Source organism: Lactuca virosa, chromosome 5 (assembly GCF_052849685.1).
Source record: "Lactuca virosa cultivar CGN04683 chromosome 5, Lactuca_virosa_CGN04683_v6, whole genome shotgun sequence".
Classification (NCBI taxonomy): Eukaryota; Viridiplantae; Streptophyta; class Magnoliopsida; order Asterales; family Asteraceae; genus Lactuca; species Lactuca virosa.
In genome coordinates, this window is record NC_136430.1 from 397,518,714 (window position 1) to 397,534,100 (window position 15,387).

Here is a 15,387-nt window from a genome sequence, read left to right on the forward strand (position 1 = left end):
TTGACTACTTTTTTGTCAGAATGGACTACTGTTTTGTTAAACTTGACTACTTTTTTGTCAGAGTGGATTACTATTTTGAACCTACCCTATATATATATTAACTATTTCATATTTTTGAAATTATTTCGTATTTTGAAAACTGCACTTCTCTCTAGTTTCTTTATTCTCAAAATTAACATAATGAGTTGTAATGAGTATTTCGTATTGCTCATTACAGATGGAAGATGAGAGTTTGTTAATTCCCAATTATCATATGTTTGGCCACCCGAATACAATCCGAGAATGTTTTATTTCGGTGTTGAATTTTACGAAACCACCACATACACCGAATTTGTTCATTTGGTCAAGTGCAAGATGGGTCTTCCCGAATAATCAAAAGTCAGTCTGGCTTATCAACATCCAGAACAACTCTATTATTGTGGTATCGTTGATGATCGTGATATTAGAAAGCTGATCAAGGTAATAAATACTGTTGGAGATAAATCTGTGTTTGTCTATGTGGTGGTTGAAGAAGGCGTATCGCGTAACGAAGTGGATGATAGAGGAAAGGCATCTGCAGCTAATTTATCAAGTGGAAAAGGGAGCAACAACCCAATAGGTAATTTTAAAAGTCCAAGTAAAAGTCAATATCATAGTGTCGCTGAAAATGTAAATGTAGTGCCTGTAGTGCCAGAACCGATTATGTATGTTACACCGGAGAATTATAAATATATCGGTGATAATGATGTTGGTACATATGTTAATGATGTTGGTGTAAATCATTACTTTGACCAAAAAAAGCACTATATGTGGTGGATAAGGTTGGTAATGAATCTACAAAACAAGAAGTTCCATTTTTGCATGATGGTGAACTAAAAGGATATTGCGAGTTTGCGGATTGTGACAAGTTGGATATATCCGGCCTAAAGAGTGATTCTAACGGAGAAGAATTTGATGACGAACCTAAGCTTATTTATTCAGATACCATGTTTCATGGTATGCCCCCATTGCCTTCGTGTCCTGTAAACGATGATGTGAACATTCCACGTCAGAGGGTGGATATAAATGAAGAAATTAAGGTTCTAGACATTTTTGATGACAAAGAGTTGCTCAAGCTTGCAATTGGAAGACAATGCATGGAACAAGGTAAGCAGTATAAGACTACCAGATCGAGCAAAGAGAGGTTCGAGGTGGTTTGTTTGGTAGAAAATTGTTCTTGGATGGTTAGGGCAAGGGGAATCAAATCGACTACTGCTTTCCAAGTCACAAAAGTTGTTGACCAACACACTTGTTGTGCAACAAACTTGGAGTCTAATCATCGACAATCAAAGAAAAATGTACTTGGGCACTTTATCGTTGAAGTATTGGCCGGAGATTATAATAGAGTTTATCAGGGTAATGAAATTGTGAGGGATATCAATTCGAAATTTCCAATCAATATCTCATACCAACAGGCATGGCGGGCAAAACAGTATGCGTTATTGATGTTAAGAGGTACCAAAGAGGATTCATTCACTAAACTACCAGCGCATCTGCACAACTTGGTGAAGCACAATCCAGGAACTGTTACTCAGATAAGAACAGACGATGATGATCGGTTTGAGTTCGTGTTTATCGCGTTGGGTTGCTCGGTAAGCAGTGATAATTTTTATAACAAATATAACATATGAATACTAATTGGTATTTGTTAATGCAATCAAAAATAATTGTAGGTACGAGCGTTCATAAAATATTGTAGGTCAACCCTAATAATTGATGGTGGTCACCTAAAGGGTGAATTCAAAGGTACGATGTTGCTCGCAGTGACAATTGACGGTCAAAACCAAATCATGCTTGTTGCTTATGCCATATGCAAAAGTGAATGTACGGAGACGTGGTCCTGGTTCCTTCGAAAACTACGTGAATGTATAGGCAACCTGGAAGACCTTACAATCATATCTGATAGGGCTCCATCCATAGCGACGTCAACTGCAAATATATTTCCTCACGCCCAACATGGAATATGTGATATCCATTTGTATTTCAACATTTCAGCAAAATTTGGAAGCAGCGATACAATACACGCATTATTTTGGGAGACATGCAAAGCGTATACTATTAAAAAAATTCGATAATGGGATGAAAAAAATTAAAAATGTAAATAATGGTGTATGGGAATACCTACAAAACATTAATCCAGAAAGATGGGCCAGGGCACATTTTCCTGGGAATCGGTATTTTCTTATGACATCAAATAGTGCGGAATCGATAAATTCAATGTCAAGATTTGCAAGAAAGATACCAATATTGATGTTGATTGAGTATTTTCGTACAACAATGCAACAATGGAGTTTTCAGAAACGTAATGTTGCAGGTACTAATATTTTATATATAATAGTACTTGAAATGTTATTTTTACTACTCTTATGATACTATGAAATTATGTCTATTTTTTTAGCTGAAACAAAAACAACACTCACCCCATGGGCTAAAACAATTATACAAGCTAATAAGAATGCTTGTAATAATTGGATGGTGTACCCTATCTCAAATAGCAGATTTGAAGTGAAAAGCTCTACTCACAAAAGTGTCATTGTTGATTTCCAACAAAGAACCTGTACATGTAGGCGGTGGCAAATAGATGGCTTACCTTGTGGCCATGTCATAAAAGTGCTAACAAGTTGTTCAGAATTTGATTTAAAAGCTTACTTTACAGAGACATTGAGGAAAACTTACGAGGAGTCTGTGAACCCCTTACCAAGTCCGTCTGAGTGGGAGATCCCGGATGATTTGATGACCGTGAAGCCACCCATAATGGAGAGACGTCAGCCGGGTAGGCCAAGAAACACTGATCGTATTCCGTCGCAAGGTGAGCGTCCCATACGACAAGAATGTTCTACATGCGGTCAATTTGGACACACGAGGAACGATTGTACGGGTAGGGGATCGGGGAGCGGATCCGGGGGGGGAGGAAAAAAATCTACACAAAAGGGCATAATGACTGATGAATTTGCATCCGGAAGCGGGTCACAGAACGAAAGCGTGTACCCTACTTTTGATTTCAACAGCACATTTGATTTAAATTGTCCTTAGATTAATGTAGGAAAGTAATGAATTCCATGAAAAATAAAACACAAACATAAAACATTATTGGAAAAGAGATACACCCGTACGAAACATTACATAAGACATTTCACATAAAAGTGCCTTCTACATGAAATATTTGTTATTTTTAACTAGAATCCATGCATCCTCATACTCGAAGTCACTTCCCTCGTGCTCCAAAATGTAATGATCTTTAACCATTTCTAAAAGATCTTCGTCGTTGTTTGGATAACGATACCTGTTTTTAAGATGATGATATCATCGATTGAACCATGTGATTTTTTCCTTTAAATCCATCCACTTACCAACAATATCTTCTTGTGTTCGGTGTTTTCCTTCTCCCAACGAGAGGTTAAACATAGCTGTTATGCGGGTCCATTCATCACCTTCAAAGCAATCAGGTTTAACCATGGTTACATCATCGTAAATGTTCATCCAACATCGTGTTACCACCATTACCTCTCTTATCGTCCATGGATGTGGAGTATTCGACAGAGCAGCTGCGTTGGAAGAAGTTGCTTGATTGGAGGCCATTTTTAAAATTTGTTTGTTAGTTTGTTTTAATTTTATAGTACTTAAATAAGAAAAAATACTGGCATACAATTAGGTGGATTCCCATAAGTAATGTTTGATTCTGTTTGAAACGACAAATATATTGTTCGAAAAGACAATACATTATGCAGGCTACGAACCAGTAGTAAAAGTCTATGAAACCGTAGACAAATAATGTGAAATAGTAGTCTAATTGTCAAATACCTTACATGGAGATACTGTTTGAAACGACAAATATACTGTTCGAAAAGACAATACATTTCGAAGGCTACAAAGCAGTAGTCAAAGTCTATGAAACCGTAGACAAATAATGTGAAATAGTAGTCCAATTGTCAGATACCTTACATGGAGATACTGTTTGAAACGACAAATATACTGTTCGAAAAGACAATACATTTTTCAGGCTACAAAGCAGTAGTCAAAGTCTATGAAACCGTAGACAAATAATGTGAAATAGTAGTCCAATTGTCAGATACCTTACACGGAGATACTGTTTGAAACGTCAAATATACTGTTCGAAAAGACAATACATTTTGCAGGCTACGAAGCAGTAGTCAAAGTCTTTGAAACCCTAGTCAAATAATGTCAAAGAGTATCCAATTGTCAGATACCTTACACGGAGATACTGTTTGAAGCGACAAATATATTGTTCGAAAAGACAATTCATTATGGACATTGCATTTACAGCTCCTACATACATATGTGTCCGCATGTGGTAATGGCCTTACCTCCACAACCTTAGGCAAACTAAGTAATTGGTAATTGTCTCTTACAAGTGATTCGAAATGAGTTTCTCTGACAGTGACCATGAAGAAAGTTTTAACAACTTGCATGTTTACCTTTATAACCTAAGGCGAACCAACCCGCATACTCACACTCACATCAAAACGGATTTGATGGATCGTTTCCAATCTTGTTTTCTGGCTATTGGATGGGTGGTATATATCTTTTCCAAATTTCTTTTGTTGCTTTACATTTGTTAATATTGGTACATTTAAACTAATTGCTTTGCACTCTTAAAAAATACAGGTCCATGCATTCGTAAATTGTTTCTTGCTTGTCCTCTACATAGGTAGTGTCCGTCTTAGAGGGGACTACCTAAAAACAATGTTTGTAGCGGTTGCTAAAGATGGGAACAATCTGACTATCCCTATAGCATTTGGTATGGCGGTTGAAAATAATGTGGTAACTTGTACGTGGTTCCTAATGAGGTTAAAAGAATGTCTCGGGGAGGGTAAGGAAGTAGCGTTCATATCCAATATGTACGATGTTGTTGGCTCTTGCGTAGATAATGTTTTCACTGATTCTTATCATGGTTACACTTGTAAGAGCATCCACAAATATTTACGCACAAGAGTAGGCTCTGGAAGATCAATGGAAACTTTGTTCTGGATAACATTAAAATCGTACACTATGGAGATTTTTGAACAAAATTTTTCTAGGCTACACATAGATGCTCGTGAAGTGCTTACTAATATCAGTTATCCGAAATGGGCAAGATCCTATTTCCCTAACATCCGTTCAAATGTACTCAACATGGAAGTTCCTCAATATTTTTCAGTAGTATCGCTCAATCATCGTAATGTACCGATAATAGCGCTTATCGAGGGAATTCGTGGGTACATGCAAAATACATTTGTTGAACGAAGTATAATGGCAGGTATATTTTAGGGTGCAATATAAAAGAATTAAATAGGTTGTACAACAACCTTTTCTAACCATATTTATTTTTCAGGGAGTTTGGCTGGTGTACTAACACCGTATGCTCAACCGGTGGTTCAAAGAAGGATGCAAAAGTCTGTTCGTTGGCAAGCAAGACAGATCCCCCAACATATCTCGTCTCACATGCCGACATATGTGTATGAAGTATTTGATTTTAAAACAACTTGTGTTGTAGACCTTAACGGTCGTACTTGTTCATGTGGAAAATGGAGCGGTCTCGGTATAGTATGTGGTCATGCCATCGCAGCAGCACGTGATTCAAACATGCATGAAATTGTTAATTTGGTTCAAGTATATTACCATGCTGATGTATTTCAGCTCGTCTACCAGACACAAACCGTTCACCCACTTCCCCCACCATCTGAATGAGAAATACCAGACCCTTTGATGGCTGTTTTATTGCCGATGTAAAATTTATTCCCTTTAAATATTGATGCATGTAATATATTTGTCGTTGACTATGTAATATATTTTTAATATATTAGGTTTGTAACATATTTTTAATATATTAGGTTTGTAATATATTTGATATTGTGTTTGTAATATATTTGAAATATATTATGTTTGTAATGTATTTGCCATTGTCTTTGTAATATATTTTTCATTTGTTCGTGTTGTTAAAAACCACGTAAAATAACATAAGTTGTCATTTTTAGCTTACGATAAAATTATGTTTTTTAGTTTGATTTTTCATGTTTTATATGTTGGTTACGTTGTTTTTACATAGTTCTTCGTCTGAAAATATCCGGATTTCAAATCCGATATCGTTACATCATTGGTTTACCCTCCAAAGTATGCTTCGTGCTGTTAAAAACGACATAAAATAACATAAGTTGCCATTTTTAGCTTACGATAACATATGTTTTTTAGTGTGAATTTAATGTTTTATATGTTGGTTTCGTTGTTTTTACATAGTTCTTCGTCGGAAAATATCCGGATTCCAAATCCGATATCGTTACATCATTGGTTTTACCCTCGAAAGTATGCTTCGTGCAGTTAAAAACGACAGAAAATAACATAAGTTGCCATTTTTAGCTTACGATAACATATGTTTTTTAGTGTGAATTTAATGTTTTATATGTTGGTTACGTTTTTTTTACATAGTTCTTCGTCGGAAATTATCCGGATTCCAAATTCGATATCGTTACATCATTGGTTTTACCCTCCAAAGTATGCTTGGTGCTGTTGAAAACGACAGAAAATAACATAAGTTGCCATTTTTAGCTTACGATAAAATAACATAAGTTGCTACATAATAAACACAACAAAATTAAATTGGTTTCCACAGATTACGAAACTGTTTGGGATACAAATTTTGTTCACGATCGATAAAATCCCTCTAATTCTAACAACATCTGTTAGACGGTCCCGTTCAGCTTGAAGCATATTAAACTCCCTATTTGCCTCTCTAATCCATTTCTTAGCCTCTTTGATTTTTTTTGTAGTTTCAGCAATCCATTTTTCTTTTTCAATTACTTGATCTGCTACGTCGTTTGCACGTTGGTTGAGTGTGCGACTAATTTGAGAGTCCCTTTCGTTGGCTTCTTCAGCGGCCTTCATAGCTTGGAAAATGTCGTCGGGCATGTTATCTGGGAGTGGGAAATCTGGGCCTTCCAGAATTTGGTTGTTATCGGAACAAACATAGCAATCTTCTTCTTCACAATGCCAAACACCGAACTTAGATGAATTCATTCTAAATTTTTGAATGTTCTAATGTATCACGTTTAAGATGTATGTTAGTTGCATATTAATAGGGTGAGACCAACATAGAAGTACTGTTTGAAAGGACAATTTTACTGTTCGAAATGACAAAACATTATTCACTCTAGAAAGTAGTAGTCAAAATTTTTGAAACCGTTGTGAAATAATGTGAAGTAGTAGTCAAATTGTAGTATAACTTACATAAATAAACTGTTTTAATTTTACAGTTAGTATATATTGTAGATGTTATTTGAAACGATTAAAGAAGAGTAAATGTTGCAATGTAATTTCTTTGAATTTTACCACCTAATGTTTAGTAAATATTTTTTGATTCATACCACCTAATGTAATATAAACAGTATGGTTTTGTAAAATGGAAATGTTCATTACCAAAATCTCATGTTATTCCACATCGAATATTATACGCTTGCATCATTTATTAAAACCACAATCTGAGGTTACTCCACATCGATTTAAAAAGAAAACTATTAGCAAATAATAGTAAAATAGGACTACATAGGGATTAAAACGACCATCAACGGCTCTGGTATTTCCCATTCTGATGCAGGGGGAATAACGTTCACATTTCTAGTCTGGTATGTAGTCCGAAACACAACAGCAAGATAATATATTTGAACCATATCGGTTAATTCTGTGTTATTTGTATAATGTGTTGCAGCAATAGCATGACCACATGCTATACCTACACTGCGCCATTTCCCACAAGAACATGTGTGTCGATTAAGATCTACAACACACACTCTTTGTAGATCAAATACTTGGAAAATATCAGAGGGGAACGGAGACGGGATCTCAGGTGGAATTTTAGTTGCTTTCCATTGTAGAGACTTTTGCATCTTCCTGTAAAGGACCATCTCTGCGTAAGGGGTGAATGTGGTGTTCAACATCCCTGAAAAGTAAAAGGATAGTCAATTATGGATATTTTAATGGTTTATAAAAACTTTCTAAATTACCTCCCACGACACTGCGTTCTGCAAACGTCTGTTGGATGTAGTGAACAATTGCATCAATTAACGTTATTATCGGTACATTGCGTTGACTAACCGATAACACCAATAGGAATTCTGGAATATTAATGTTTAGTACATTCCAACGTATATTCGGGAAATACGTCCGTGCCCATTTCGTTTTTCCGATGTTGGCAAGAACCTCACGTGCAGCATGACTTAACTTAGAAAATGATTTTTCAAAATCTTGCGTGGTATTTGCTTTGCATGCACGGAAGAACAAGTAGTCTAAATTTGTGCTTTGACCAATTCTTAAGCGACAGTAAATCAAAACACTCTTAGACGAATAACCATGATAAGCCTCAGGGAATACCTGACCCACAAAAGAAGAAATGGTATCGTCCATATTGGTTATGAACGCAACTTCCCTACCCTCTCCGATAGCATCCTTCAACCTCATAAGGAACCAAGTGCAGGAGTTAACATTATTTGCCACCCCGATACCAAATGATATTAGCGTAGTGTTGTTGTTTCCATCCATAGCAACTGCTACGAACATTGAATTAAGATACTCTCCTCGAATACGAACACTGCCTATGAAGATGACCGGAAGCATGCATCCTAAGAATGCGTTGATCTATTTCATAGTTAGTACAACACAATTATTAGTTTTCAAACTAATTTTAATCTTTTTAGCTCAAAAAATAAACAAATCGAAAGTACATTACCACACATCGAATAGCGACAAAACATAGTTCAAACCGATCCAAAACATTGGTTTTGATGAAAGTGTAACTATGGGGATTTGTACGATGAATGTTGTGGAGGTAAACAGGCAAGTTGGTAAAGCTTTCTTCATGGTCATTGTATGAGAAACTCATCTTTAGTGATAAGTCTTTCCATAAATGACTTCAAAAGCTTTTAAAAGGAATAAAGTAGTAGTCAAATGCTAGTAAACAGTAGTCAATGGCTATAACACATTAGTGGTAGTCAAATGCTAGTAGACAGTAGTCAATGGCTGTAACATAGTAGTCAAATTACAATGATGTGTCCGAAATTCACTGTACGATAAGACTAGACATAAACCAGTAGTCAAATGCTAGTAGACAGTAGTCAATTTGAATTACAAATAAACATAACATTAATAATAAAGATAACATAAAAACTGAAAGGAAATTAGAAATACAAATAAACATAACATTAATAATAAAGATGACTTAACATATTAGTAAAATGCAAATGGTGGTAAGACGACCATATTTTCAACTGGTATTCCCCAATGCAGAAGGATTGGAATAGGATTAACCGCCTCAGCTTGGAATGCATTTCGATACACCGCAGAAGTCAACTTATAATTTACCAATTGTTGTATTTCTTCAACTGTAAGCCTTCTTAGCGATGCTATACCATGTTCACAGGGTATACCGCATTTTTGCCATTTGCCGCAAGTACAAATACCACGTTCAACTTGTATCGTTTCTATGGTTAAATTTAAACTCACTTCAAATTTGTCACTACCAATTTGTGTAACCTCATAGCCATTAGACTGGTTCATTCTTCTTTCAAGCACATGTTGTGCATAAGGGGTAAGATGACCATGCATTCCCTCTGTGAAATTATTTGAGTGACAATCAGATAGGGGGTATATTAAGGTAAAAGTTAAATAACAAATATTTATTACCTCCAAATGCAGCTCGATAGCCGTACACTGTTTGTATCGACTGATGGACCACTTCAATGATTGACGTTATTGGTAACTCGTGCGTGTTTGTTGTTAGCCAATTCAATCCAATCGAAATGCTGATATATTTCACATTGAAACGAACTTTAGGAAAAAAGGCTCGAGCCCATTTTGCAATTGCAATATTTTCAAGCCAGCGAAGATCATTCCCATTAACCTCATTTGTTAATTTGTTCAAACAAACATAAAATTCAGACACACTATAAGTTTTGCATGTCTTCCAGAACAACTATTCCACAACGGTACTTCCTGTGGAAGCCCTAACTTTATCGGCTATATTTTTACAACAATAGCCATGATATGAATCTGGGTATACCTGTTGAATGGCGTAGTGTATGGAATCAGACATATGGCTTATGAAACCAACTTCAATAGTGTCACCTAAGCATTCTTTTAACCTTGTCATGAACCAAATCCAAGCCTCGTCACAGTCTATGCTTCCCAAAGCGATTGCTATGATCAGGGGTTCATGATTACCATCCAAAGCAAGAGCAACATACATTGTCGTTATGTTCGCCCTAATAAGGGGTACATGACCAAGAAATATTGTTGGTATCATGGATGTGACAAAGGTAGTAGTCTGTAAGAAACGATACCAACATTAGGCAAATATGAACTTGAAATATAAAAAATACTACTGTATAGAAGGACATACCACGCATCCCAATGTGACAAAACAAAATTGAAACCGGTCTCTCATATCTTTCTTAATGATTGTGAAAGAGTTACGATTTGTTCTTTCAAGATTATGAAAGAATATTGGTAGGTTCGAAAAACTTTTTTTGTATACCTCATTGAATCCACTCATTTTGTCAATTGGTATGTTCAATGAATAAGGTGTCCACTATAAATGGATTTCATTTCAAATTGAATGCAGGGGTAATTATTCGTTTTTAGAGTAGTCATTTCGAAATAAGAATACATTATGCAAGGTAGAAAGTAGTCAAAGTATGTAAAACAGTAGTCAAATAATGTTAAATGCCAGTACACAGTAGTCAATACTTATAAAATAGTAGTCAAATTACAATCATGTGTTTGAAATTCACTGTACGATAAGACAACACATAAACTAGTAGTCAAATGCTAGTAGACAGTAGTCAATACGTATTACACAGTACTCAAATTACAATCATATTTTCCGAAATTCACTGTACGATAAGACAACACATAAACTAGTAGTCAAATGCTAGTAGACAGTAGTCAATACTTATAAAATAGTACTCTAATGGCAGTATATAATTGAAGATATATTTACCTGCCAACACCAACAAAAATTTACACTTCATAAACCAAAGAAATGACAATTTGCAATTGTGGGGCTGAAGGTATTATAAGGACCTCAAGAACTACCAACAACCCTGGACGGTTATTTTACGCATGTCCTAAAGAGGTATTTGGGCTGTCCTATAATTATTTATATTATAATTTTTTAGTGAATATTTACAAAATATACATAATTTTTTGGATATTTTTTTATCAGCCACCACAGTCTGGGTTTATTTGTTGGGTAGATGATGCAAAAGACAATAATTCGTTGATAATTTCTAACTTAGCTCGATCGAAGAAGAAGCTTCAAAGTAAAATACTGCACTTGAAGATAGCGTTACTTTGTAGTTGGATTTTCTTTTTTTGTGTCGTTGTCTACAAGTTGTAAAATGTTAAATGTAATGTATGTTATTGTTTGTAATGGTTTATGTTTCCATCTATGGTAACTTGTTGTGTTGTCCTTTTTATGTTGTTTTGTACAAGTTGTAACAGATAAAACAAACATGATTTCTGGAATATCATATGTTGTTTTTCTGGAATATCATATATTTATTTCTTCAGATAAAACAAACATGATCTCGCTATGAATTCTATGAAAGTGCTTCACATGTTGTTTCACTTGTATCATTTTGAATTTTACATCTTTTTTGGTCCGGTTAGTAGTAAATTAGGATCCACTTTTATGATACATAATAATGTCATATGACAGAATTGTTATATATACAATTAAAGAATCTTATAGGGCGCATATAGTACAATTATTTGACATTAACATAATTAGATTAATTAATAATAGGTAAACCAAATACTCTTACATATTTTTTTTTTCCTAACCAACCACTACTAAAAAGCAAAGATACAGATATATTACCTAAAAATTACAAATAAAAGACATACATAGACATATATTATACCTTAAAATAACTACAACAAACAAGCTAATTATTAAAATACTACTCATCTTCTTCCCACATCGGAAACTCGTAAGGATACTCTTTTTTCATAGCAATGACTTCCTTTTTTTTCTCCAAATAGTACTCACGAAGTTGTAATTCACTCTTTAGCTTTCGAAAAATTTCTTCACTAGAGCGGATCGAACTCTCGGCAGATTGGATTTCTTCCCTAGTACTTATAATCCAATTCCTTTTACGGTCAATATCATCCCAGTAGATGTCTAGAAGGTTTCGTTGGAAACGATAATCTTCAAAAGCCTTATCCACATCAGCTTCTCTTTGTAACAACACTTTTTTCATTTCCTCATCCATCTTCTCCCCTAATATAGGAAGATCGACGTGGGAAGGGGGATTGGTTGAAACGTTATTGGAATTTGACTCCAAAGGAGGCTTATTGTTGGACGTGGATGGCCAATTAAATTTTGCCAGGATCCTTTTCATCTCCTCCGATCTTTCTGTCATTTTCACACTACAAATTTTTTTAATGTTTCTTTGATTTCTGAATTGATAACAAATTTACATTAAATATGACATTAGATAATAGTCAACGGCTATAAGATAGTAGTCAAAACCTATAAAAATTAGTCAATCGAATAAAATAGTTGTCAAACACTAATAGACAGTAGTCAAAACCTATAAAAAAAAGTAGTCAAATAACAATCATGTGTCGAATCTTCACTGTACGATAAGACTACACATGAGGTAGTAGTCAATGGCTAGTAGAGAGTAGTCCAATCCTATAAAAATGTAGTCAAATTAGAATAATGTCTTGGTACGATATGACAACACATAAAATAGTTGTCAAAAGTTATTTGACAGTAGTCAAAGCCTATAAAAAAGTAGTTAAATTGTAATTTATATATAGAGACTTAAATGTATGCGTCTGAGATTTACAAATCATATATTACTGGTTAATCTATAACCGTCGTACACATACAATTATGTCCACCTCTCAAGATAAATGGTGGTTGATGCCACAAGAGAAACGATTGCAAATGTTAATAAAAGAAGAAGAGATCAAGAACGAGATTAAAGGCGTTGAAGAAGATAGGAAACGGTTGGATAACTTACAAGCCGATATTTGGTCTAAAATGAGATCGGTTCAAGACAATGAACGCGACATAAAAACTGCAAGGGTTTGGGTACGAGATGCAATTGACTACGCCAACAAAGAAGAGGTTAAAATGAAAAAAAATCTCAAAAGCATACAAAAAAATTACGACTGAGTGATTCAAGAAAAAGCAAAATTTCCAAATGATTTTCCAGATGTTTGAATTTAATAATTATTGATTAACTAAGTAGTAAGTTTATGCATTATTTATGAGTTTATCTATGTATTAAGTTTTATATTTGCTTGTTTATTATGATTAATCTATATAATATGTACTATTCCTTTGCTAGTTTGTTTATGTTTAATACTTAGGGGACATTTTCTTAACCAATCGTCATGAAACAGTACACATTGAATGTCACTAAAAACATACAACTCGAACTAACTAAAAATCGTCTGGGTAGAAGATCTGTAATATATCATGGCCATCCTATAGCGAAACTGAGTAGCAGCAACAACAGGTGTCATCGATATACTAATCGGTCGACCTGAAACAAGCTGCTCCATGAACATCAGCATAAATACACCGCACTCTCCAAACATCCCTTCTTGTTGGGGCACGTCCGTAACATCCGTAACAGTGATGAATGCTTTCTGAACAGGCAAACCCATGTGCTTCCAATAGCCAATTTCCAGCAGAATGCGGTCCATAAGCTCTTCAAACCGCACAAAATCAATAATCTTCAAGCTGCCAAATAATTGGAAGCTGTCGTACAAATTCAACGACAGCGTGTCCATCCATAACTCGCCAAGTACCCAATGATGTGGGTTGATGCATATTGGAAAATAAACCTGTTTTAACACACAACCGTTGCAATTAATTATATCGTTTAATTAGTTTAATATGACAATTAAAGTGACTGATAATATATATATATTATTTCTTTACTTACACGGTCAACTTCTAGCCAAGATTTACATCCATCCAATGGGTCAAACGGATTTCCCATTGCACTTCCTGCCCACTCGAACATCTCAAATGCACCAAAAAATGACGATGGCATGATTGTCCATTGAGCATCGTTCGGTCTCCGCTCATTCAAAAGCGTTCCCAATATATCAACATGCTGCATTTAAAATTAATTTAAACATAAGTAGGTTATTAAATTATTTAAAATTTAAATATAAAGGAATGTCTTCATACCGATTCATCTAAAAATCCCAATTCACTTGCATAAAAAAGCAGATCCCAAAACTTTGCTTCCATTTTTTCATTGTATAACCGATGTTTCAAAAAAACTGCCGGTTTGTTTCCCATGTATAGAGCAGGGGCGTTACAACTCGGATTCACATACGGCTCCAATAAAAGTGTCGGGGGATCGCTGGCAAATACAGGGGGTTGTGGTTCGTTGTGTATTACCCCACCTGTACGATATCGGGGGGCATTTTGAACCTACATTATATACGTAGTCAATAACTATCCATATAGTAATAAAATTATAGTAAATATGATTTTTAACATACTTACCGAAACGTATGGGGAGCTAAGATATTGAGAAGGTTTCAATTGCCTAACCGGACGACTTTCTTTCACAACAGGAGGCCGGGGTATATGATTTTCCGCATCCACAATATCGCTAGCAACAACCTTCTTTTTCTTTTTCTTCTTCTACAAAAAAAATATTAATTTTTTTAATATACTTTAATAAAATAAAAAGTTTAATATACAAAAAAAAAATTATAACCTCCTTCACGATTTCTATTTCTTTTCTAAAATCAAACAATGGTGGATTATCAACATCTTCATCCTCGTTTACTCGATTTGATTTCTGTAGACTACCAACCACATTCTCATTCCCCTACATTTAAAGAAAAAATAATTAATAAAAAGCTTCGTTAAAAAATTAAATAATACATCAAATATATTTAAATTGATAGTAATACCTCAAAAGCTTCGTTAAAAATTTCTTCCAAATCATCACCGTCGCGACTTCCACCTTTATTTTTCAATCCTCGGATTTCTTCCTCCAAAGATTGAAGTCTTGCCATTATTTCTCGCACGGTTTTTTTGTTAATTCCCACCGTATGAGTTCCATCAGTAGACTTGGAAGATTGGCTGTTTCCACAGGATGGATGAGAAGAAGATGCCCCCCTACATAAATTATTTCATATATCAATAATAGTTGAAAATTTTTATTATACTAGATTCTGCTTTTACAAATTTACTTACATCATTTCTAAAGTTGTAGCGTACAGAAGAAAGGACTTCAGACGATTCGCAATTCAGACTAGTAATATATGACAAATAATGTGGAGTAGAGGATTCGACATCTGAGACAATCATCTTTTTTTTGGGTTGATGCGTCTCGT

The 15,387-nt window shown here is 34.8% G+C and overlaps 2 protein-coding genes across 2 annotated transcripts; both read left to right on the forward strand.

Moving 5' to 3' along the window:
* The first annotated feature begins 217 nt into the window (after window positions 1–217).
* LOC145113840 (uncharacterized) lies at window positions 218–3,051 on the forward strand. Its single transcript, XM_079049889.1, has 7 exons — window positions 218–378; window positions 447–598; window positions 659–730; window positions 781–1,610; window positions 1,692–1,949; window positions 2,014–2,332; window positions 2,417–3,051. Exons 1-7 carry the CDS (start codon window positions 218–220, stop codon window positions 3,049–3,051), a joined length of 2,427 nt encoding a protein of 808 aa, XP_078906015.1.
* Window positions 3,052–4,400: 1,349 nt separating this feature from the next.
* On the forward strand, window positions 4,401–6,718 carry LOC145113842 (uncharacterized). The gene is made up of 6 exons (XM_079049890.1): window positions 4,401–4,553; window positions 4,645–5,275; window positions 5,351–5,628; window positions 6,253–6,318; window positions 6,442–6,507; window positions 6,626–6,718. Exons 1-6 carry the CDS (start codon window positions 4,401–4,403, stop codon window positions 6,716–6,718), a joined length of 1,287 nt encoding a protein of 428 aa, XP_078906016.1.
* Window positions 6,719–15,387: the final 8,669 nt, after the last annotated feature.